This window comes from Rhinopithecus bieti, unplaced genomic scaffold (genome assembly GCF_001698545.2).
Source record: "Rhinopithecus bieti isolate Rb0 unplaced genomic scaffold, ASM169854v2 scaffold_618, whole genome shotgun sequence".
Taxonomy (NCBI): domain Eukaryota; kingdom Metazoa; phylum Chordata; class Mammalia; order Primates; family Cercopithecidae; genus Rhinopithecus; species Rhinopithecus bieti.
The window spans coordinates 718,521-741,215 of record NW_016803195.1 but is presented as its reverse complement, the minus strand read 5'-3'; the positions used below and the strand labels follow the sequence as shown (position 1 = coordinate 741,215).

The 22,695-nt window shown below is 36.8% G+C and overlaps 1 protein-coding gene across 1 annotated transcript in view; it reads right to left on the bottom strand.

The window, feature by feature from the left end:
* LONP2 (lon peptidase 2, peroxisomal) overlaps nucleotides 1-22,695 on the bottom strand; it is a 112,818-nt gene that overhangs the window by 86,223 nt on the left and 3,900 nt on the right. The window contains exons 2-6 of the mRNA XM_017868655.1: nucleotides 16,047-16,281; nucleotides 11,690-11,821; nucleotides 10,012-10,134; nucleotides 4,380-4,543; nucleotides 3,065-3,159 (exon numbers count right to left, since the gene is read on the bottom strand). Coding sequence (XP_017724144.1) covers nucleotides 3,065-3,159; nucleotides 4,380-4,543; nucleotides 10,012-10,134; nucleotides 11,690-11,821; nucleotides 16,047-16,281 — 749 coding nt within the window. The remainder of the gene's footprint in view (nucleotides 1-3,064; nucleotides 3,160-4,379; nucleotides 4,544-10,011; nucleotides 10,135-11,689; nucleotides 11,822-16,046; nucleotides 16,282-22,695) is intronic.

Genomic DNA, 22,695 nt, shown 5'->3' with positions numbered 1-22,695 from the left:
AGTAATAAAAAAAAAAAAAAAAAAAAAAAAAAAAAAAAAAAAAAAAAAAAAAAAAAAAAAAAAAAAAAAAAATAAATATTTTATTTTATTTATTATTTTACTTTTTAAAACAGAGTCGGGGTCTTCCTATGTTACCCATGCTGGTCTCAAACTCCTGGGTTCAAATGATCTGTTCACCTTGGTCTCTCAAAGTGCTAGGATTACAGGTGTGAGCCACTGTGCCCAGCCAGCTTTATTTTTAATAGCCAAAAAAACTGAAAACAACCCAAATGTCTATCAACAGGTGAACTGATAAACAAATGATGGTATATCCATACAACAGAATACAACTCCAGCAATAAAAAGAAACAAATTACTGTTATATACAGCAACATGGATGAACCTCAAAATAATCATGCTGAATTGAAGAAGCCAGAAAAAAGGGCTCATACTCTATGATTCCATTTATATGAAATTTTAGAAAATACAGATTAATCTTTAGTGGTTGCTTGGGGATTAGGAGGCAAGGAGGAAAGGGGCAGGGAAGAAGGAAGGGATTATTAAAGAGCATGAAGAAACTTCTGGAGGTGATGGTTGTACTCATTATCTTAATTATGGTGATAACATTACAGATGTATACATAAGTCAAAACTCATCAAAATGTACACATTACATTTGTGAAGTTTACTCTATGTCAATTACACTTCAATAAAGCTCAAAAAAGAAAAAAACCTTGCTCTAAAGAGAAATTAAGGGCCAGGCGCAGTGGCACACATTTGTAATTCCAGCACTTTGGGAGGCCGAGATGGGTGGATCACTTGAGGTCAGGAGTTCGAGACTAGCCTGTCCAACATGGTGAAACCCCATCTCTGCTAAAAATACAAAAAATTAGCCAGGTATCATGGCGGGCACCTGTAATTGAGGCTACTTGCGAAGCTGAAGCAGGAGAATCACTTGAACTTGGGAGGCAGAGGTTGCAGTGAGCCAAGATCACGCCACTGCACTCCAGCCTGGGCGACAAGAGTGAAACTCCTTGTCAAAAAAATTAATAAATAAATAGAAATTAAGGAAACAATCTCATTTACAATAGTTTCAGAAAGAATGAAATACTTAACTACAAACTTAACCAAGGAGGTGAAAGGTCTGTACACTAAACATCATAAAACACTGATGAAAGAAGTTAGACACAAACAAATGGAAAGATATTACATGTTCATAGACTAGAAGAATGTTGTTAAAATATCTATACCACTCAAAGCAATCTACTAGTTCAATGTAATCCCTATTAAAATTCCAATGACATTCTTCACAAAAATAGATTTAAAAAATCCTAAAATTAATAAGAAATTACAAAAGACCCTGAATAGCCAAACCAATCTGGAGGAAGAACAAACGTGGAGACACCAGACTTTCTGACTTCAAGTTATATTACGAAGCTACAGTAATCAGAGAGTAAGATTCTGGCACAAAAACAGACACACAGACCAATGGAATAGAATGGAGAGCCCAGAAATAAACTCTATAAGGTTAGCTAGAAGGTCAACTAATTTTCAACAAGGGCACCAAGAACATGCAACAGGGAAAGGCCAGTCTCTTCAAAAAAATGTTGTTGGGAAAACCAGACACCCACATGCAGAAGAACGCACTTGAACCCTTATATTACACCGTGTATAAACATTAATTCAAAATGGACTAAAGACTTAAATGTAAGGCCTGAAACTGTAAAAGTCCTAGAAGAAAATATATTTTAAAAGCTCCTTGACATTGGTCTGGGCATGGTATTTTTGATATGACACCAAAGTCAAGTCAACAAAAGCAAAAATGAACAAGCGAAATTATATCAAACTAAAAAGTTTCTGTACAGAAAAAAAAGTTCAGCAAAATGAGAAAGCAACCTATGTAATGGGAGAAAATATGTGCAAACCATATATCTGATAAGGGATTAATATCCAAAATACATAAGGAACTCATGAAACTTAACACCAAAAAATCAAATAGGTGCTTATCATGACTAATAATCAGGGAAATGCAAATCAAAACCACAATGAGAAAGCACTTTATGCCTGTTAGGATGGCCATTATTAAAAAAAACAAACCAACCATAACCAGTGAAGATGAGGATATGGAGAAAAGGGCACCGTTGTACACTGTTGTTTGGAATGTAAATTGGTATAGCCATTATGGACACAGTATGGAAGTTACTAAAAAAGTTAAAAAACAACTTCCATATGATCCAGCAATCCCACCTCTGGGTAAATAGCCAAAGGAACTGAAATCAGGATCTCAAAGAGATAGCTGCATTTCCGTATTCACTGCAGTATTACTTACAATAGCCAAGATACGGAAACAACTGAAATGTCTACTGATACATAAGTGAATAAAGAAAATGTGGTATAGACATACAATGGAACATTATGCACCTTAAAAAAGAAGGAAATCTTGCCATCTGTGACAACATGGATGGAACTAGAGGGCATCATGCTAAGTGAAATAAGCCAGACACGGAAAGACAAGTACTGTATGATTTCACCTATTTAATGCATGTGGAATCTAAAATAGTCAAACTCATAGAAATGGCGAGTAGACTAGTAGTTGCCAGGGGATGAGAGGAGAAGAAAATGGGAGGTGATGGTTAAAGGGAACAAAGTTTCAGTTATGCAAGATAAATAAGTTCTAGAGATCTACTACAAAGAAAAGTGCCTATTGCTAACAATATTGTTAATTTAACATTAGACCTTATGTTCAACGTCCTTACCACCAGCACCAAAACAAAAAAGCCAATAATGATGATGATAATAATAATCACAAAAGATGTAGGAGGAAACTTTGGAGGTGATGGATATGTTTATGGCTATGAGGATTGTGATGGTTTTATGGGTGTATACTTATTCCGAAACTCACTGAGATGTATTCATTAAATATATACAGCTTTTTGTATGCCAATCACACTTCAATAAAATGGTTTCAAAAAATTGAAAACAAAAATAACAGTAAGACAATCAGTGGAGTAAATTTGAAATGAAAAATTGCATGAGCTTTCTGAGTGACAATTAGACTGCAAAAAAGGTGTAATTTTTTGGCTTACCAGTTGTGCTTTTGTTCCAAGGAAGTTCTACCATAAGTTCCAAATAATTTCTAGTCAGAGCATATTCTGGCATTGACTGAGGCATTTTTTTGAGTCTGTGGAGAAAGAATACATAGGAAACTTGTTCAAGAACACAGAAAATTCTGTAACAGAAAATTAAACAGCTCTCTTTCTTGGTTAGATATATCATGCATGTTTAGTTAAACAAATCTGAAAAAGTTTGAAAGTATCCAGATAATAAAACGTTTATTTTGTTTTGTAATGTAATGATCACCACTCCTCTCTCTCTCCCCAGCCTACTTTACTGCCCCTTCTGTAGTCCCACCAGGGAGGGGTTCTTCCCTTCTGCTCTGCTTTCTCTACAATGTATTCTCATATTTTGTAAGTACATTAAGTATTTAATGTACTTACAAAACAAAATAAGGCAGATACCTGCAAACTGCAGGAGAAAACAGTATATCTAATTCTATCCTGGAAATATGGCCTCACTAGTGTGTGTCCCTTTTAAGCTCACATGGATAGTCAAGTGACACATATCCATTGGTTTACTTATCACAGTAAGATGTAAGTGCCTAACTATGTGTAATACAATAATTTTATTCTTTTGTATCAGAGATGAGTGAGGTCTGCTCATAAAAGCAAGCTAATATATACTTAATAACAAATGCTACTTCCATAATATATGCAGTACTGAGCAAAGTGTTCTGCACGTAATAAATGTTCTACATATATTAACTAATGTCAGAGGCAATATAAAATACCCATCAACTACAATTACCAATGTTCTTAACTGTGAGCCTCAGAAAGTCAAGTATGAAGTCACTAAGCATTCAAACAGGCTCATTACAATTCACTAATAAAAGAAAATGGAATAAGAGTTATAAAGTTAAAAGTATGTGAAGGAAAAATGGCTTTCAGTTTAACACTGGGGATATCCAGAAAATGTAATCAACCCACATATCCTATTCTGTTATCAAGGTTTCCCTGTACTTTCTCTTGTACGAAGAGAGATGGACAGTCCTTGCCCTTGAGAGTTTATAATTTAGAGAAGAAAAGTCACATGTGAAGAATACGATGCTAACTGAACAAACATTACGTATAAACAAAGAAGCATGGTCTATTCTTTCAGACAACAAAAAGGCAGCTGCAAGAGTTATAATGCTTGACAGCACACTGCAGGTGGAAGACTTGCACCATGTATCCTCAGTATTTGAGAAAAGAGTAGTGAACGTGGTGGTAATCAGGAGTACTAAGAATGTTAATCAGGAGTACTAAGAATGAAAACAATAATGAACAAATGCTTTTTATAATTTACCTCTTTATCTCTTTGACACAGACTTTATGGGCCTGCTCTGGCATACTAGACGTTTGTATTTTTTTCTCCAGCATGACAATGTCATCATTATCTTCATCTTCATCTTCATCTTCTAAAGTACCTGAGATATGTGTAATTCTCCTAATAGGGCGTATTGCTATAACCTAATGTAGAAAGCAGAAGAGTAAAACCGAATGTCAAAATAAATTGGAAATAGTACCCAGGTACACATAAGATTATGACTGGTTCTGAAGAAACATTTTTATGACTATAGTCTATAGCTTTAGGAAGTGAAGTTCAGAATGATAATCTGAACTTCAGGCGGTTGTATACAGAGAGGCAGTAGAATTGCAAAAGCAGACCAGCATAAGGTAGACATGATTCTTTGGTATATGCTTACAATAATACGTGCATGAGAAAACAAATTTCAAGGAACTGAATACCAGAAATGATTAAACCATCTAGGAACTATCTTTCTTTGAGCTACTATTGCAGCCACTATTTTCTTGAAATACATTACTTCTTACCATTTGGTGACTGAAAAAAATTCCATTTTATCTCTCATATTACAAAATTTCTTCCTAGCACCTTCCACCTTTCCACCACTGGCTCTATTTTGTCTTCAAAGCTTTCCTGCTTTCAAAATATTTTTTCTTACCTCTAGTTCCTTCTAGTTAACTATCACACTATTTACTTCCCTTCTTGTGAGGTTCTGTGACAAGTGGCTATAACCACCAGATCCCCTACCTCATCAATCACTTTAGTGAGCCTTTGGCATCTGTTCTCATCCTGTCAAAATTGTTCTTTCAAATCTAAAAAACATATTCTGTGCAAAGTCAAATGGCCTCTGTGTTCTCCGCTATGATCTCTCTATCATATGTTAAAACTACCTTATGTGCTCCTTGAAATTCATGAATAAACAACCATTACTGGAGCAAAATGATATACTAGCATTTAATTTAAAAGCCCCCAGAACATTTTATTTTTTGAGACAGGGTCAAGCTTTGTCATCCAGGCTGAAGTGCAATGGCATCAACACTGCTTACTGCAGCCTCAACCTCCCTGGCTCAAGCAATCCTTCCACCTCAGCTTCCTAAGTAGCTGGGACTACAGAAACACACCAGCATGTTGGCTAATTTTTAAATTTTTTTTTTTTTTTGTAGAGGTCTCATTATGTTGCCCAGCCTGGTCCTGAACTCCTGGCCTCAAGCAATTCTCCTTCCTTAGCCTCTCAAAGTGCTGGGATTACAGGTGTGAGCCACCCCATTCAGCCCAGAACTTATTTTTTAACCTGGAAAATTTATCTATTTAATACATTCAAATATAAAATGTTTAAAACATAAAGCAGTAAATAAAAATTTAATTTTATAAAAACATAAGTACTAAATATATGCTTTTATTCTTAAATAAGTCATCAGCAGATAAAATATTATAAATAAAAAACTGAACATATTATATATATTTTTAAAAGTGAGATTTCTATAAGCATATCAGTGATCTCATTGTTAAGACAAAAGCACTTTTTAATGCATTTTTCCTTCCTGACTGCTAAAACAGTGCTTTTCAACTCTTAGGGGAATGAAAAGGACAGAGTTTTAGGCTAACTCCAAATATTATCCTGATTCCTACTTTTTAAATAACTGTCTCTTGTTTAACCATTTTCTGGAGCACTTTTGAAAAACTTTCATTTTAAGTGATGGCAACCTTTATTAAGAGTAAGTTCCAGTTTTCTGCAACTCCCAGTGGATTTGTCTTTCTACACAAAATGAGTAATTGAATCCCTAATCTGATCTCAAGCCAGAAATAATCCAGTTTTCTGCATGTTTTAAACAGCATGGTGTCCTGGAGTACTAAACCCCAGCATGATGATCACTGTTCCTATCTCTCTCCTTGGCCTACTTTACTGCCCCTTCTCTAGTACCACCAGGGAGGAGTTCTTCCCTTCTGCTCTGCTTTCTCTACAATGTATTCTCTTTGATGACAAGACTTCTGTACTGATGACATCAAATTGCTAACATGATTCTCAACACCTCACTTAAGTCAGAGTTCTGCATCTCCAACAGCCTTCAAAGAACTGCCATTTTCACATCCTGTCCATATCAAATATATTTTCCTAATCTAAACTCTGTCCAGACATAAAAATTAAAAAATCAACAGATCAAGGTAGACTTCAAACAGATCCCATCATACATATAAATGTAATGGATGATAATGGGGATGGGAAGGATTATTTAATTAGTGGTGTTGAGTCAAATAAAAAGCTATTTGAGGGAAAAATACAACTGCTGTCTTCAAAATAATATATGGGTTAAAGAATTAAATACTTTTTAAAAAATCAACTAAAGTTAAACTGAAAGGAAAGTGAATATTTATCAAGCCACTGGAGGTTAGAGGACTTAAACTTAGAAAACAAAAAAAGATCAAGAGTTTGACTAAATAAAAATGGAAACTTTTGTAAGTTGAAAACAGCCAAATTTCGGACACAACATACAGTCCCTTTAAGAAACAGTTTTGTATTACTTCCTTAATACTACATGCAGTAAAAAAATGTTACACTCAAAGACACCCATCAGAGTTATTTGTTAGCGTTTACAATATGCAAAACACTGGAAACAAAAGGGGAAATGGCTCAGTAAATTATCCTTTTGAATGATAACCAAAACAAAGTGAGAAAAATGCTTACATGCTTTAAAAAATAAATCCAGGCAAAGACAAGGATGAGACGAAAACACCTAAATTTTATCAGTAATGCGAGTGGTAGGAGACAATAAACTTTTCTTTTTTGTTCCTCTCTTTATTCTCCTCTTTTTTTCAAACCTTAAATGGATTAAAATAAATATTTACCCTCTTATCATCATCTTGCTTGGGTTTTCTGGTTTTTTGAAGCAATTTCAGGCCTTCAATTTGTCTGACAAGCAGTGGTATAGTCATCTTGAACCGCTCCTCTAGGCTCACAGCATCTAAAATCTAAGGAAATGTGAGTCAATTAATAGGATCTCTCTCAGAAACACACAATCCAAAAACAGGCAGTCAGAGCCATGGTTTGAATTGCCAAGTTAAAAAAAAAATTATTACCAGTATTCACAGCTACACTACGGCTAAGACAACCAAATGAACTATATTAATCAGCAAGGTTGTTTGAGATGAGTATCAGAATCCTCAAAAAAGAAAGAAAAAAACAGAATCTTGATTTTTCACTTTAAAATGAAGCTGTGTGTTTTTAAGATAAAAAAACCAGATACACAGTTGACGTCAACTCTTTCTGGGAATTATTCTCTTAAAGCCCAGCATGTGTTTTCATATTAGATCTAAACAAATTATAAGTTCAAAATATTCAATGTTTACATACACAAGACAACAGAAGCACTGAACCAACTCTCACTAGTGATTTGTCGGAGCACGGGCCGCTCTCCATTCCTGCAGTAAAACACACTGCTGCCGCCCATAGCCAGGGGGCTCTCTGGCAGTCCTGTAACTCTTCTACTCCTATCGGTTTAATTGAATTCCTGTGTATAACCAACCTGTTTGTGTTAGTTGCATTTGCTATTGTAACAGTTGGATTTAAGTATTAAATAAACTGGGAACACATGAAAGAGCTGTTTCACTGAAAACAAACAAATGTTCTAGGATGATTCAGTAAAAAAGACTGCTTTAAAAATAAATGTGCAAGAAAACTTATAAAGTATTACAGTTTGGGGATTAAATCATGTAAATGTAGGATTCTACACTTTGATTACTTTTCAAGTATCTTTAAAATTCATTTCACTTTAAATAAATATAAATTTAAAATTATAAGTAATGTATCATAGGTGTGATTTATATAAAAAACATCATGAAGATTCTAAGAAAGCAGGTCAACACATAAGGGAAGGGCCATGGCTCCACATTTAAAAATAGTGAATCAAAGAATGTCTACATATTTAAGTTAAATTAAATATTCACCCTTTTTTTTTTTTTTTTTTTTTTTTTTTTNTTGCCCAGCCTGGTCCTGAACTCCTGGCCTCAAGCAATTCTCCTTCCTTAGCCTCTCAAAGTGCTGGGATTACAGGTGTGAGCCACCCCATTCAGCCCAGAACTTATTTTTTAACCTGGAAAATTTATCTATTTAATACATTCAAATATAAAAATGTTTAAAACATAAAGCAGTAAATAAAAATTTAATTTTATAAAAACATAAGTACTAAATATATGCTTTTATTCTTATATAAGTCATCAGCAGATAAAATATTATAAATAAAAAACTGAACATATTATATATATTTTTAAAAGTGAGATTTCTATAAGCATATCAGTGATCTCATTGTTAAGACAAAAGCACTTTTAATGCATTTTCCTTCCTGACTGCTAAAACAGTGCTTTTCAACTCTTAGGGGAATGAAAAGGACAGAGTTTTAGGCTAACTCCAAATATTATCCTGATTCCTACTTTTAAATAACTGTCTCTTGTTTAACCATTTTCTGGAGCACTTTTGAAAACTTTCATTTTAAGTGATGGCAACCTTTATTAAGAGTAAGTTCCAGTTTTCTGCAACTCCCAGTGGATTTGTCTTTCTACACAAAATGAGTAATTGAATCCCTAATCTGATCTCAAGCCAGAAATAATCCAGTTTTCTGCATGTTTTAAACAGCATGGTGTCCTGGAGTACTAAACCCCAGCATGATGATCACTGTTCCTATCTCTCTCCTTGGCCTACTTTACTGCCCCTTCTCTAGTACCACCAGGGAGGAGTTCTTCCCTTCTGCTCTGCTTTCTCTACAATGTATTCTCTTTGATGACAAGACTTCTGTACTGATGACATCAAATTGCTAACATGATTCTCAACACCTCACTTAAGTCAGAGTTCTGCATCTCCAACAGCCTTCAAAGAACTGCCATTTTCACATCCTGTCCATATCAAATATATTTTCCTAATCTAAACTCTGTCCAGACATAAAATTAAAAAATCAACAGATCAAGGTAGACTTCAAACAGATCCCATCATACATATAAATGTAATGGATGATAATGGGGATGGGAAGGATTATTTAATTAGTGGTGTTGAGTCAAATAAAAGCTATTTGAGGGAAAATACAACTGCTGTCTTCAAAATAATATATGGGTTAAAGAATTAAATACTTTTAAAAAATCAACTAAAGTTAAACTGAAAGGAAAGTGAATATTTATCAAGCCACTGGAGGTTAGAGGACTTAAACTTAGAAAACAAAAAAAGATCAAGAGTTTGACTAAATAAAATGGAAACTTTTGTAAGTTGAAAACAGCCAAATTTCGGACACAACATACAGTCCCTTTAAGAAACAGTTTTGTATTACTTCCTTAATACTACATGCAGTAAAAAAATGTTACACTCAAAGACACCCATCAGAGTTATTTGTTAGCGTTTACAATATGCAAAACACTGGAAACAAAAGGGGAAATGGCTCAGTAAATTATCCTTTTGAATGATAACCAAAACAAAGTGAGAAAATGCTTACATGCTTTAAAAAATAAATCCAGGCAAAGACAAGGATGAGACGAAAACACCTAAATTTTATCAGTAATGCGAGTGGTAGGAGACAATAAACTTTTCTTTTTTGTTCCTCTCTTTATTCTCCTCTTTTTTTCAAACCTTAAATGGATTAAAATAAATATTTACCCTCTTATCATCATCTTGCTTGGGTTTTCTGGTTTTTTGAAGCAATTTCAGGCCTTCAATTTGTCTGACAAGCAGTGGTATAGTCATCTTGAACCGCTCCTCTAGGCTCACAGCATCTAAAATCTAAGGAAATGTGAGTCAATTAATAGGATCTCTCTCAGAAACACACAATCCAAAACAGGCAGTCAGAGCCATGGTTTGAATTGCCAAGTTAAAAAAAAAATTATTACCAGTATTCACAGCTACACTACGGCTAAGACAACCAAATGAACTATATTAATCAGCAAGGTTGTTTGAGATGAGTATCAGAATCCTCAAAAAAGAAAGAAAAAAACAGAATCTTGATTTTCACTTTAAAATGAAGCTGTGTGTTTTAAGATAAAAAAACCAGATACACAGTTGACGTCAACTCTTTCTGGGAATTATTCTCTTAAAGCCCAGCATGTGTTTTCATATTAGATCTAAACAAATTATAAGTTCAAAATATTCAATGTTTACATACACAAGACAACAGAAGCACTGAACCAACTCTCACTAGTGATTTGTCGGAGCACGGGCCGCTCTCCATTCCTGCAGTAAAACACACTGCTGCCGCCCATAGCCAGGGGCTCTCTGGCAGTCCTGTAACTCTTCTACTCCTATCGGTTTAATTGAATTCCTGTGTATAACCAACCTGTTTGTGTTAGTTGCATTTGCTATTGTAACAGTTGGATTTAAGTATTAAATAAACTGGGAACACATGAAAGAGCTGTTTCACTGAAAACAAACAAATGTTCTAGGATGATTCAGTAAAAAAGACTGCTTTAAAATAAATGTGCAAGAAAACTTATAAAGTATTACAGTTTGGGGATTAAATCATGTAAATGTAGGATTCTACACTTTGATTACTTTTCAAGTATCTTTAAAATTCATTTCACTTTAAATAAATATAAATTTAAAATTATAAGTAATGTATCATAGGTGTGATTTATATAAAAAACATCATGAAGATTCTAAGAAAGCAGGTCAACACATAAGGGAAGGGCCATGGCTCCACATTTAAAATAGTGAATTCAAAGAATGTCTACATATGTTAAGTGGTACAATTAAAGATATGTCACCCTTTTGTTTTTTTTTTTTTTTTTTTATTTTTTGTGAGGCAGAGTGAGACAGAGGTCTCTGTTGCCCAGCCTGGAGTGCAGTGGCACAATCTTGGCTCACTGCAGCCTCCGCCTCCCGGGTTGAAGCAATTCGCCTGCCGCAGCCTCCCAAGTAGCTAGGATTATAGGCGTGCACCACCACGCCCAGCTAATTTTGTATTTTTAGTAGAGATGGGGTTTCGCCATGTTGGCCAGGCTGGTCTTGAACTCCTGATCTCAAGTGATCCACCCATCTTGGCCTCCCAAAGTGCTGGGACTACGGGCATGAGCACCCAGCCAAATATTGACCTTTTCATGATTCTTTGCTTTACCTTTTTCTGTAAACTGACTATTAGTACTGATCATGCAAATAAAAGAGCTGCTTGTGTAAACAAAAATATAAAACAATCACATTTGAAAGTCAGTTTAAATGTAAAAGCATTTCAACTACTTTGGGTCTCCAATATCTTTTTCTTGAAGGTCAAAACTTAACTACTCACTATCTAGATCTCAATAAAAAGTGACAAAGCAACCTGGCATTCAAGAAGGGAACACTGTACCTGGAGCTTCTCTTTGTTGCTTGTTCGGATAATTGATGTCAAGATGTCTGGTAAAGCTTCCCTTGGAAGACTATCTAAAAGACGTCTCAATTTAGCAACTGCAGGGACAGACATATCCAACATTTCAACCAACTAGAAGGGGGAAAAAAAGCCTTTTAAATGAAATCTGGCATTATTTGTGAATTTTTAAAAATCAGATTTCCATCTAGGTTTAATGTTTGGGGCCCAGTCTTTGTTTTTGAAAGATCACTGATTAATATAGTCCACGTATTTTACAGGCCTCAGAGGAAAAGAAAAGTACTTTCAAAACATCAATTAGAATGAAAAGCAATAATGGCTCAAAAGTAGTTAATACTAATGTTTACAAAGGCTTTGTAAACTTGTGCCATGATTATTTTTAACTTTCTATTGAAAAAAATTCAAACGTATTAAAAGTTGCAAGAATCATACAGTAACTCCTATATATCCTTATTCCAGATTCACCAATTGAATTCACCAACTGAAAAGTGGCATTTTGCCACGTTTGCTTTCTCTCTCTCCACACTCACACATAATTAACAAACATTTAAGGATAAGCTGCAGAATCGAGATCCTTATTCTTTAAATCTCTAATCCTGTGACAGATTAAGGACCCTTGTTCTTAAGAACAAGAATATTCTCTTACATAATCACAATATAACCCCTATTAGATGCATATTATTAGAAATATGTGTATTATTAGAAATTTAGCATAGTTGATGATATTATCACGGCCAATCAGAAGCTGAAATATTAATATTTAGTATAACATGTGTGTATTAGTCTGTTCTCACACTGCTAATAAAGACATACCAGAGACTGGGTAATTTATAAAAGACAGAGGTTTAATGGACTTACAGTTCCACATGGCTGAGGAGGCCTCACAATCATGGAGGAAGGCAAAGGAGAAGCAAAGGCCTGTCTTACATGGCGGCAGGCAAGACAGCGTGTGCAGGGGAGCTATCATTTATATAACCATCAGATCTTGTGAGACTTATTCACTACCAAGAGAACAGTAAGCGGGAAACAGCCCCCATAATTCAATTATCTACACCTGGCACCGCCCCTGACACATGGGAATTATTACAACTCAAAGTGAGATTTGGGTGGGGACACAGCCAAACCATATCAATTTGGACTAACTAGAATCTGAGCACTGACTGTGAACGATTTTCAGAAAAACAACTGTCAGGGTGTATCTGGGAGTTAAAAGACAGATTATGCCCAAGACACACTTTCAGTAACTGTGATAGTCATTAGGGCTACTGACAAATTCCCCTTTTCTTCCGGGCACTGCTCTTTCTAACTTCCTTCAAATATATTAATAGGCATGTCTAAGAGTTTTAAATTGACCCATGAAACATAGCGGAAGTGACAGTTCCTTCCGGGCAGAAGCATTACAAGCCAATGAGAGATACGTCCCATTTCCTTTTCCTGCCTCAGAGATAAGGGAAGCATGTCTTGAGATGAATCTCCAATCCACCTGGGTCCAAGTGACTCTAATAGGCAGACATAACCCCCACTAGTCTCAGGCATGAAGCATGAGCCAGAAAGACACTCATGTCATGTGACTGAGATTTCAGAGAAGTTAACACAGCAAAACTTAGTTCACACTAATTCATAAATGATGTACCAAACCCTCATTTAGTCAATTCAAATAAGATTTCATGTGCTAATAATAATCAAACCCCTCCAACAACATTGTAATTTTGGAACCTATCCATTACCTGCCTAGAATGAAGGGAATTAAAGTATAATTACGATGTTGCTCAGGTGGAAGAAGTAGATAATAAAATTTGAATACACTTACTACTAAGAATTCACCCTACAAAAATAAATAAAACAGTTAAAACTCATTTTCCAAACATTTACTGAGTACAAACTATTTGCCAGACCCAATACACTGCTCAGTACAGGATGGCTAAAGGAGAAAAATAAATTCAAATTTGGTAGAGAAAAAATACCTATAAGATACATTTCAATACAATGTGATAAGCATTATGTTAAATTACATGTATGACAGACTGTGAAGGCACAGAGAGAGGAGTGGTAACAGCTTACAGCCGTTGGGAAAGCATAGATTCAATTTTAAAATTCAGAGATGGAGGCCAGGTGTGCTGGCGGTTAGATCATGAAGTCAGGAGTTCGAGACCAGCCTGGCCAACATGGGTAAACCTTGTCTCTATTAAAGATACAAAAAATTAGCCGGGCATGGTAGCACGTGCCTGTAATACCAGCTACTCAGGAGGCTGACGCAGGAAAATCACTTGAACCCAGAAGGCGGAGGCTGCAGCGAGCCGAAATTGCACCACTGCACTCCAGCCTGGGCGACAGGGTGAGACTCCGTTTCAAAAAAAAAAAAAAATCAGAGACAGAAGAGCACTCCCAGCAGAGAACCAAAGGCAGAATCATAGAGACATGAAATAACTCAATGTGAAGCTGTTTTACGTTCAGTAGAGCTAGAACTACGGTGTCAATGAGGTGATGACTAGAGTTGAGGCAAGACAGATAGGCCCAAGACAAGTTGCAAACGGTCTTAATGTTACACTAAGAAATTTCGTCTTCATCCTATAGCCATTAAAGTCTTTTACTCAAGGGGAAGGGATGCCCCAAACTTCTTTTAGAAAGGCTCAGTGAAGAGAAAAGGTTCAAGACGAAGAACTAGGAGACAAGAGGCTATTGAAGAAGTCCATTGAAGAGGGCTGTAGAAGTAGATGCAGAAGGGGATGAAAGAGAATAATTAATTGGAAATAACCTTAATGTCTAAAAAGAGAAATTACAAAATTAGTATACATTAACTCAATGAAATTAATAAAAGTACTTAATATGAACCTTAGACATGGATAAAAAACAAAACATATAATTAAATATGAAATTTAACAAAAATTAAATTTGATGCAGGATGATGGTAATATGTGTGGTGATCTATTTATCTCTAAAAATTCCTTTAATGTCACTGTAAAATCTTTATAAGTTTAAAAAGTTTCTCTAGATTCAAAGTGCAAAGAAGTAAAGGCAATGCAAAAGAGGCTATGAAGCCGTCTAAGTCTAACAGAAGCACGAAGACCCAGGGAACATCACTGCCGAAAAGAAAAAGAAATTCTATTTCTCTCAATCTCCTTTATTCCTAAGCAGCATATTCACTATTCCAGCTTTCAAACTGAAGTTTCTTTCCTCAAAGTCCTTTTTTTCAGCCCTCATAGAAATTAGAGATTCGAATTTTCTATTTTTCTTTTTTTTTTTGAGTCAGGGTCTCACTCTGTTGCCCAGGCTGGAGTGCAGTGATGCAATCTTGGCTCACTGCAACCTCCACCTCCTAGGTTCAAGTAATCCTCCCACCTCAGCCTCCCCAGTAGCTGGGACTACAGGCACGCACCATCACACCCGGCTAATTTTTGTACATTTTGTAGAGACGGGATCTCACCATGCTGCCCAAGCTGATCTCAAACTCCTGGGCTCAAGCAATCCGCCTACTTCAGCCTCACAAAGTGCTGGGATTACAGGCGTGTACCACCGCTCCCGGCCCTCAAATTTTCTATTTTTCTATTATTGTTCATTACACTATAAGTATGGCTCTTCAAATGCCACATCAGATACAAGTACCACAGGCTATGAACACTCGCCCTACACATATTTCAATGATCAGTAGTATTTATAATCGAAACTTTTAAACATCTGATCCTCATAGATCTAGTTATAGTCACTGGATTATATTAATAGAAAAGTAGACTATACTTTATAATTTTATATGTTTCATTAAGGTTTGAAACAAAATGGGGTGGGGAGAGAAGCTTTCTGTTCTATCTAGAGTTAACCAAAAAAAACTAGAATTAAGGAGTCAAATATTTAATGCATATCTAAAATGTGCTTCCCTCCCAGCATTCTAGTTAATCAAGGTTTTAAACATACTTGAAATCAGCTTACCACAGGCTTGATCTGCCATAGTTACTGCTAGACAATGTGATCTTGACTTTTGAAGTAATATAACTTATATAAATGGTGCCTAGATATTTTAGTGACAAATAGCTTCTGTGCAGTATTTCATTTTTAAGCTTTAAATATTTAGGTTTAATAATTATCTAGTTTAGAGACAGTAGAAGTTAGAAGGAAAACTGTAGAAATAACATTTGGAAAAACTTTAGAAAGGGTAGGCCAATATGTCCTGGAATGATTCAGGTAGAACCCCAGACAAGAGTAAATCAGAATTAATATATTATGTTACTAAGTCATTTAAATGTATACTGTCCTAAAACTTCACCATCTAACAGATTCATCGTACCTTAGGAAAGCAAAGGAACCAAAAACAAATGGGTTTTAAGAAAAAACAAAAGCAACTTACTTGTACTGCATATTTGTAAAACTGCTCCGATAGTTCTCCTAGCTCCTCCCTCATTTTACAGGTGCTGGGAAACTCCTCAAGTCGGTCCAATTGCTCTACTTCAGCAATGGGATATGGCTTCTCTTTTAAGACCTGTACAATCTGGAAACGGCACAGGCCTGTAATCAACAGAGTATAGTGGGGCTTGGGCCAGTTACTACCCACAACCTGAACGGCCAGTGCAGCTGTGCCAATCCTGAAAAACACACAAAACAGCGGTATTACAAACATTCAATATGGTAGAACAGAAACTCACTTCAGAAAGTGTTGGCTTTTCTAATAAATTCATTAAGCAAAAAAAAAAACAAAAAAAACTGAAGTGTAAATAAATTATTTCTCTATTTAACTTAGCATCCAGCATGTGGCCTCTTCCGCCACTACCCTCAGCTATACGGCAAAGTGGGCCATCTCACTATAATCCGCACCTCTTTTAAAAAATTAGGTAGGAATTTGTAAACACTTGGATTATCAGGCATAAAAATGTAAGAGAAAAGTAGTTCAGAATTACATACCTTAAATTAACGTTGCCAACTAAGAATAAGGCAATCTTATACCAGGATAAATATCAATTTAAATACATTTAAATATAAATAGCATAAACCAATCTAAGAAATCTCTGTTCCAACACCAGTTGTTCTACTAACATCAAGTCAGTTTTCTTACATAATCAATCTATGAAACTTCTACATACCCACCTTATCATAAACTGGGAACTTACATATTATGCCCTTAACACTGAATTTCTAAGTGTGAAGGCTAAATATTACAGTCCACACACTGCCATAGACTGAGGAGAGCTAAAGAAAGACCCACATCTCAAAAGGTCTCAGCCTAGTTCTAAGTGGTAATCACTTTTCCTAACAATAGGTGAAAAGGCTTTAAGTCTCAGCTCCTCATCAGTAAACACAACTCTGATCAAGTCACATATAAATTTAATTCACAGAAAGGAAGCCTCATCCAAACTAAGCCAGTTATACAAAATATAAAAATCAACATTGAGAAGATACTTCCAGATCCCAAAATAAATAATATTTTCTCCCTTCAGCCATAGGAAAACTGGTAATTCCAGAAAAGAAAACAGAAGGACTAGAACTCTCAACACCCTGGGAAAGCAGTAATAGAAGAACACCACACCTGCCCATCTCAAAGATAATAAATCATATAATACAGTATGTGAATATGAATGAACTTGCTTACTTCTATACACAGTGAATTCTTGATTATTTCCTTATAAATTACTCATTCCATGGATTACACATAGCCTTTGGCTTCTTTCTGCCATTCAGCTTATTCTGAACTACGTCTATCCTTTCTTACTTTTCAGTCATTATCATATTTACAATAAAAACTGATTTAACTAATAACTTAAGCCAAACAACTGAGGAGATAAATTGGTGAGGGAAAAAAATCACGTACATAAAAAACTTGAAATTATTTAGCAATTGGCTATTATTTTGACTTATTCATGTTGTGGTTGCTTTTCTTCAATCAATAGTAGATCTTATTTCCCACTTCCTGAAAGCCCACTCAGATTGCCTGAGAAAGTGAGCCACATCTAAACTGATTAGAGAATAACTTAAACCATAATTCATTGCAGATGATATTCATCAATGTTTGCACAAGGCTGAAATAGCTCACAGTCCTGTTTGTATATAAAATATCCACAGACAAGAAACTGGATCCCCAGCCTAAAGGGTTTACAAAGTAGAAACCAAGGAGGAACCAGAAAGAGAGATGAGACAAATCCAAACCTCCAGATCAGGAGACAAATTTAATTATTTGGGCTACGTCACTGCTAAAAGGTGATGCTAAAGAGGTTTTTTGGGGTTTTTTGTTTGTTTGTTTTTTTGGTTTTTTTTTTTAGAGAGTCTCGCTTTGTCACCAGGCTGGAGTGCCGTAGTGTAATCTTGGCTCACTGCAACCTCCGTCTCCCAGGTTCAAGTGATTCTCCTGCCTCAGCCTCCCAAGTAGCTGGGTCTACAGGTGCACACTACCACGTGCAGCTAATTTTTTGTATTTTTTGTAGAGATGAGGTTTCACCATGTTGGCCAGGATGGTCTCGATCTCTTGATCTCATGATCCACCCACCTCGACCTCCCAAAGTGCTGGTAGTACAGGTGTGAGTCACTGCAGTTTTTCTGTGTGTTTGTTTCAGAGGGAGTCTTGCCCTGTTGCCCAGGCTGAAGCGCAATGGCGTGATCTCGGCTTACTGCACGCTCCCTCCTGCGTTCAAGGGATTCTCGTGCCTCAGCCTCCCAAGTAGCTGGGATCACAGGCACACACCACCACACCCAACTAATTTTTGTATTTTTAGTAGAATACACCATGTTTCACCATGTTGGCCAGGCTGGTCTCAAACTCCTGACCTCAGGTGATCCACCCACCTCAGCCTCCCAAAGTGCTAGGATTACAGGCATGAGCCACCAACCTGGCCAAAAGGGGTTTTCCTATGAAGCAAATACAATATTTTTGCTGTGAAAGGAAGATGTTCCAAACTGAAGAGATTAAGCTGAATTTATACTATGTCTACAAAAGGTATAGATGCATACATGTCTTAATTGCTTTTTACTTAAAATCACTTATAGTTGACTAGAAATTATCCCTTTTAAAAAAATCTTTTTTTTTTTAAACAAGAGATGGGGTCTCATTATGTTGACCAGGCTGATCTCGAACTACTGGCCTCAAGCAACCCTCCCATCTCGGCCTCCCAAAGTGCTAGGATTACAGGCATGAGCTACCATGCCCAACCTAGAATATATCCCTTTTATAGAAAAAAATCTGTGAAATTATAGATGGCTAGAAACAGAGTACCTGGTGAGACATTTTGGGTGAAAAGCATAGTGAAAAAGAATCTATTGTATATTGGGCCCCATATTTTATATATACAAACAGGTAAATAAACAAAATATTCAACTAATATTTTCCTTCTATGATATACAAAAGGTTGTACATCAAGTCAGTCTTTTTTTTTGAGACAGAGTCTCGCTCTATCGCCCAGGCTGGAGTGCAGTGGTGTGATCTCGGCTCACTGCAAGCTCCGCCTCCCGGGTTCCCGCCATTCTCCTGCCTCAGCCTCCCGAGTAGCTGGGACTACAGGCACCCGCCACCTCGCCCGGCTAGTTTTTTGTATTTTTTTAGTAGAGACGGGGTTTCACCGTGTTAGCCAGGATGGTCTCGATCCCCTGCCCTTGTGACCCGCCCGCCTCGGCCTCCCAAAGTGCTGGGATTACAGGCATGAGCCACTGTGCCCAGCCTCAAGTCAGTCNTTGGGCCCCATATTTTATATATACAAACAGGTAAATAAACAAAATATTCAACTAATATTTTCCTTCTATGATATACAAAAGGTTGTACATCAAGTCAGTCTTTTTTTTTGAGACAGAGTCTCGCTCTATCGCCCAGGCTGGAGTGCAGTGGTGTGATCTCGGCTCACTGCAAGCTCCGCCTCCCAGGTTCACACCATTCTCCTGCCTCAGCCTCCTGAGTAGCTGGGACTACAGAAGCCTGCCACACCTGGCTAATTTTTTTTTTTTTTTTTTTTTTTTTGTATTTTTTAGTGGAGACGGGGTTTCACCATGTTAGCCAGGATGGTCTCGATCTCCTGACCTTGTGATCCGCCCGCCTCGGCCTCCCAAAGTGCTGGGATTACAGGCATGAGCCACTGTGCCCAGCCTCAAGTCAGTCATTTTTCTAAAAATTCTGGCTCTTCCATTAAATGTGCATTATTAGGTATGCTCAAAAGGCAGCATTTTAATTTTGCAACAGATCCAAACTTATACATCCCAACGATTGGTGTCCTTCCCTTTAGCTAGTAGCTCCGTAAATCCACATCCTAACTATGATATTGTTCAAAGAAGTTTTGAAACTCCTAACTCAAATTTACCCTCAGAGTTTGTAAGATAATGTTTTAATCCAAATCCTAACTCAAATCTACCCTCAAAGTTTGTAAAATATTGTTTTAATTCAAATGAGGTCTGACGACAATGGTTAATAATTTGTATAATTTGGAAACTGACCTAAATAATATAAGAGGTCCAAACATTTAAGAACCATCAACTGCAGTAGTGGGAAAATCTAAAAGCAGCACTACTGGAAAAAGCAGTTTTCCAAGATGAGGATATTATGTAAATATTTAATTCCGGCCTATATGCCCAGCACTTGCTTTTTTTTTTTTTCCTATAGACAGAATCTTGCTCTGTCACCCAAGCTGGAGCGCAGTGATGCGATTATAGCTCACTGCAGCTTCAATCACCTGGGCTCAAGTAATCCCCTCGCCTCAGCATCAGGAGCAGGTGGGACCACAGGCACATGACACCAGGCCCAGCCACTTTTTAAATTTTTTTTTTACTCAAAGCCCTTCATTTTCTTGGAATCTTTAATCTTCCAAGACCTTCCGGCAATAATGCTAGTTCAGTTCAGCCCATGTTGGAATAATATGGGGCCTCCCCACTACTCTCTTTAATCCCCTTTTGTGAAAATCTACATTTAAAACTATCCATTTGGATATAGGTTTAGAATGCTTTGCAGTTTCAAAAGGCTTTCCTATGTATACTTCATTTTATACCTCCTTTCACCCCATGAAGAAGGTAGTATTATTTCCTTATTACAAGTGAGTAAATAAGATTCAAAAAGGTAGAACATGGCATGGTGGCACACACCTATAATCCCAGCACTTTGGGAGGCCAAGGCAAGTGGATCGCTTGGGCTCAGGAGTTCAAAACCAGCTTGAGCAACATGGCAAAACCCCATTTCTACCAAAAAAAAATTAGCTGGACATGGTGGCACATGCCTGTAGTCCCAGACACTCAGGAGGCTGAGGTGGGAGGATCACTTGAACCTGGCAGGCAGAGGCTGCAGTGAGCCGAGATGGCACCACGGCACCAGCATGGGTAACAGAGTGAGACCCTGTCTCAAAAAAATAAAAGTAGAACAACTTAGTTATACATGGTTACAAGAAAATTTAATAGAAATAAATTTAATAAATCAACTTAAATTTAAAATTTAAAAGATAAATTTAATAAATTAGGAGTTCCTTAATTATATTTTAAGACAAATTTTACTTTTTTCCCATCACAATGGACAATAGGTTCCACTTGTACCTACAAGAATTATAAACATAGACCAGGCATGGTGGCTCATGCCTGTAATCCTAACACTTTGGGAGACTGAGGCAGGAAGATCACTTGAGCCCACAAGTTTGACACCAGTCTGGTCAACACAGGGAGACCACATCTGTACTTCATTTTTTGTTTTTTGAAACAGGGTCTCATTCTGTCGCCCAGGCTGGAGTGTAGTGGCACAACCACGGCTCACTGCAGCCTAGACCTCCCCATCTCAGGCAATCCTCCCACCTCAGCATCCCCAAATAGCTAGGATTACAGGCATGTGTCACCATGCCTGGCTAATTTTTTTTTTTTTTTTTTTTTTGGTAGAGACAGGGTCTTCCTATGTTGCCGGGCTGTCTTGAACTCTCGGCCTCAAGTGATCTTTCTGCCTCGACCTTCCAAAGTGCTGAGATTACAGGCATGAGCCACTGTAGCCAGCCTCTCACTCTTTCTTAAAACTTCATTTCTAAATTCAAGAAATACCACTAGTGTATCATATATCTTCCTTAAGAAGAGTCAATGAAGATTTAGGAAAATCTAATATAATAGATTAAATTTTAAAATTTTACCATTACCAGGTAATATTTCTTGAATGTCTAAGAATTCTAAGAATACAAATAGGAATAATGTATGGATGAAGAACTGATCCAACTTATGAAATTGTGCACCTGTTATAAATAAGGCATTAATAGCTTGTTAGATAAATGCCAATGAAACTTAGCTGGGTTCTTACTGATAAGAAGCAAGCCAACAAAGAGGGGGACTGAGAGGTCGGCACTATGAGGAAATGAAGCCATGTACCCTGAAGAGTGTAAATTGGGAAGAAGGCTGGATGACCACCTTGAAATGCTTGAAAGGATATTGTATAGGCAGTGCTAAATTATGATCCTTTTCACTAAGAAAACAATGGGTCACTGAGGAGGCACTAAAAATGCAGTTCAACTAAGCAGAAAAACGCAGGGTGCCCTAAGCCAGCATGCCAGCCAAGTTCTATACTGCAGGACAAGTCCAAAGCTCCTCCTTTAAAAAGGCTCCTACAGGTAACATGCGTGCACACTAATGTGCAGAAAGGGACTGTGCTACTCAAAACCACCAAGGAAGCGGCAGAGGTGAGTCAACATCTAACCCTGCCACTCCGTGTGGCAAAGAACACTGGGAGCAAATTACTTCTGCTGCTCCTTGAAGGCTGCATCCAGTGTCACCTGGATGGTGTAAAGGAAACAAGAAATAGGAACAGAGCCCCTCATCTCGCCTCTGGGCTACCATACGGAAAAGCAGGTAACTGGGGAAGGACAGATTTGTGCATGGAAACAGACTAAAGCTATGGATAACTCAGTATTGGTATTATTAAAGCCTTTTGTTTTCTTTCTTTTTTTTTTTAAGTAGAGTGGTTTAAAGGCCATATTAGAGAAAAAAAAAAGACATTGGAAACTATTACCAAGGAATATGGTACAATCTTTCCACATAGGCTTTTTAAGCAGCAAACAATACTTTTAGGATAACTA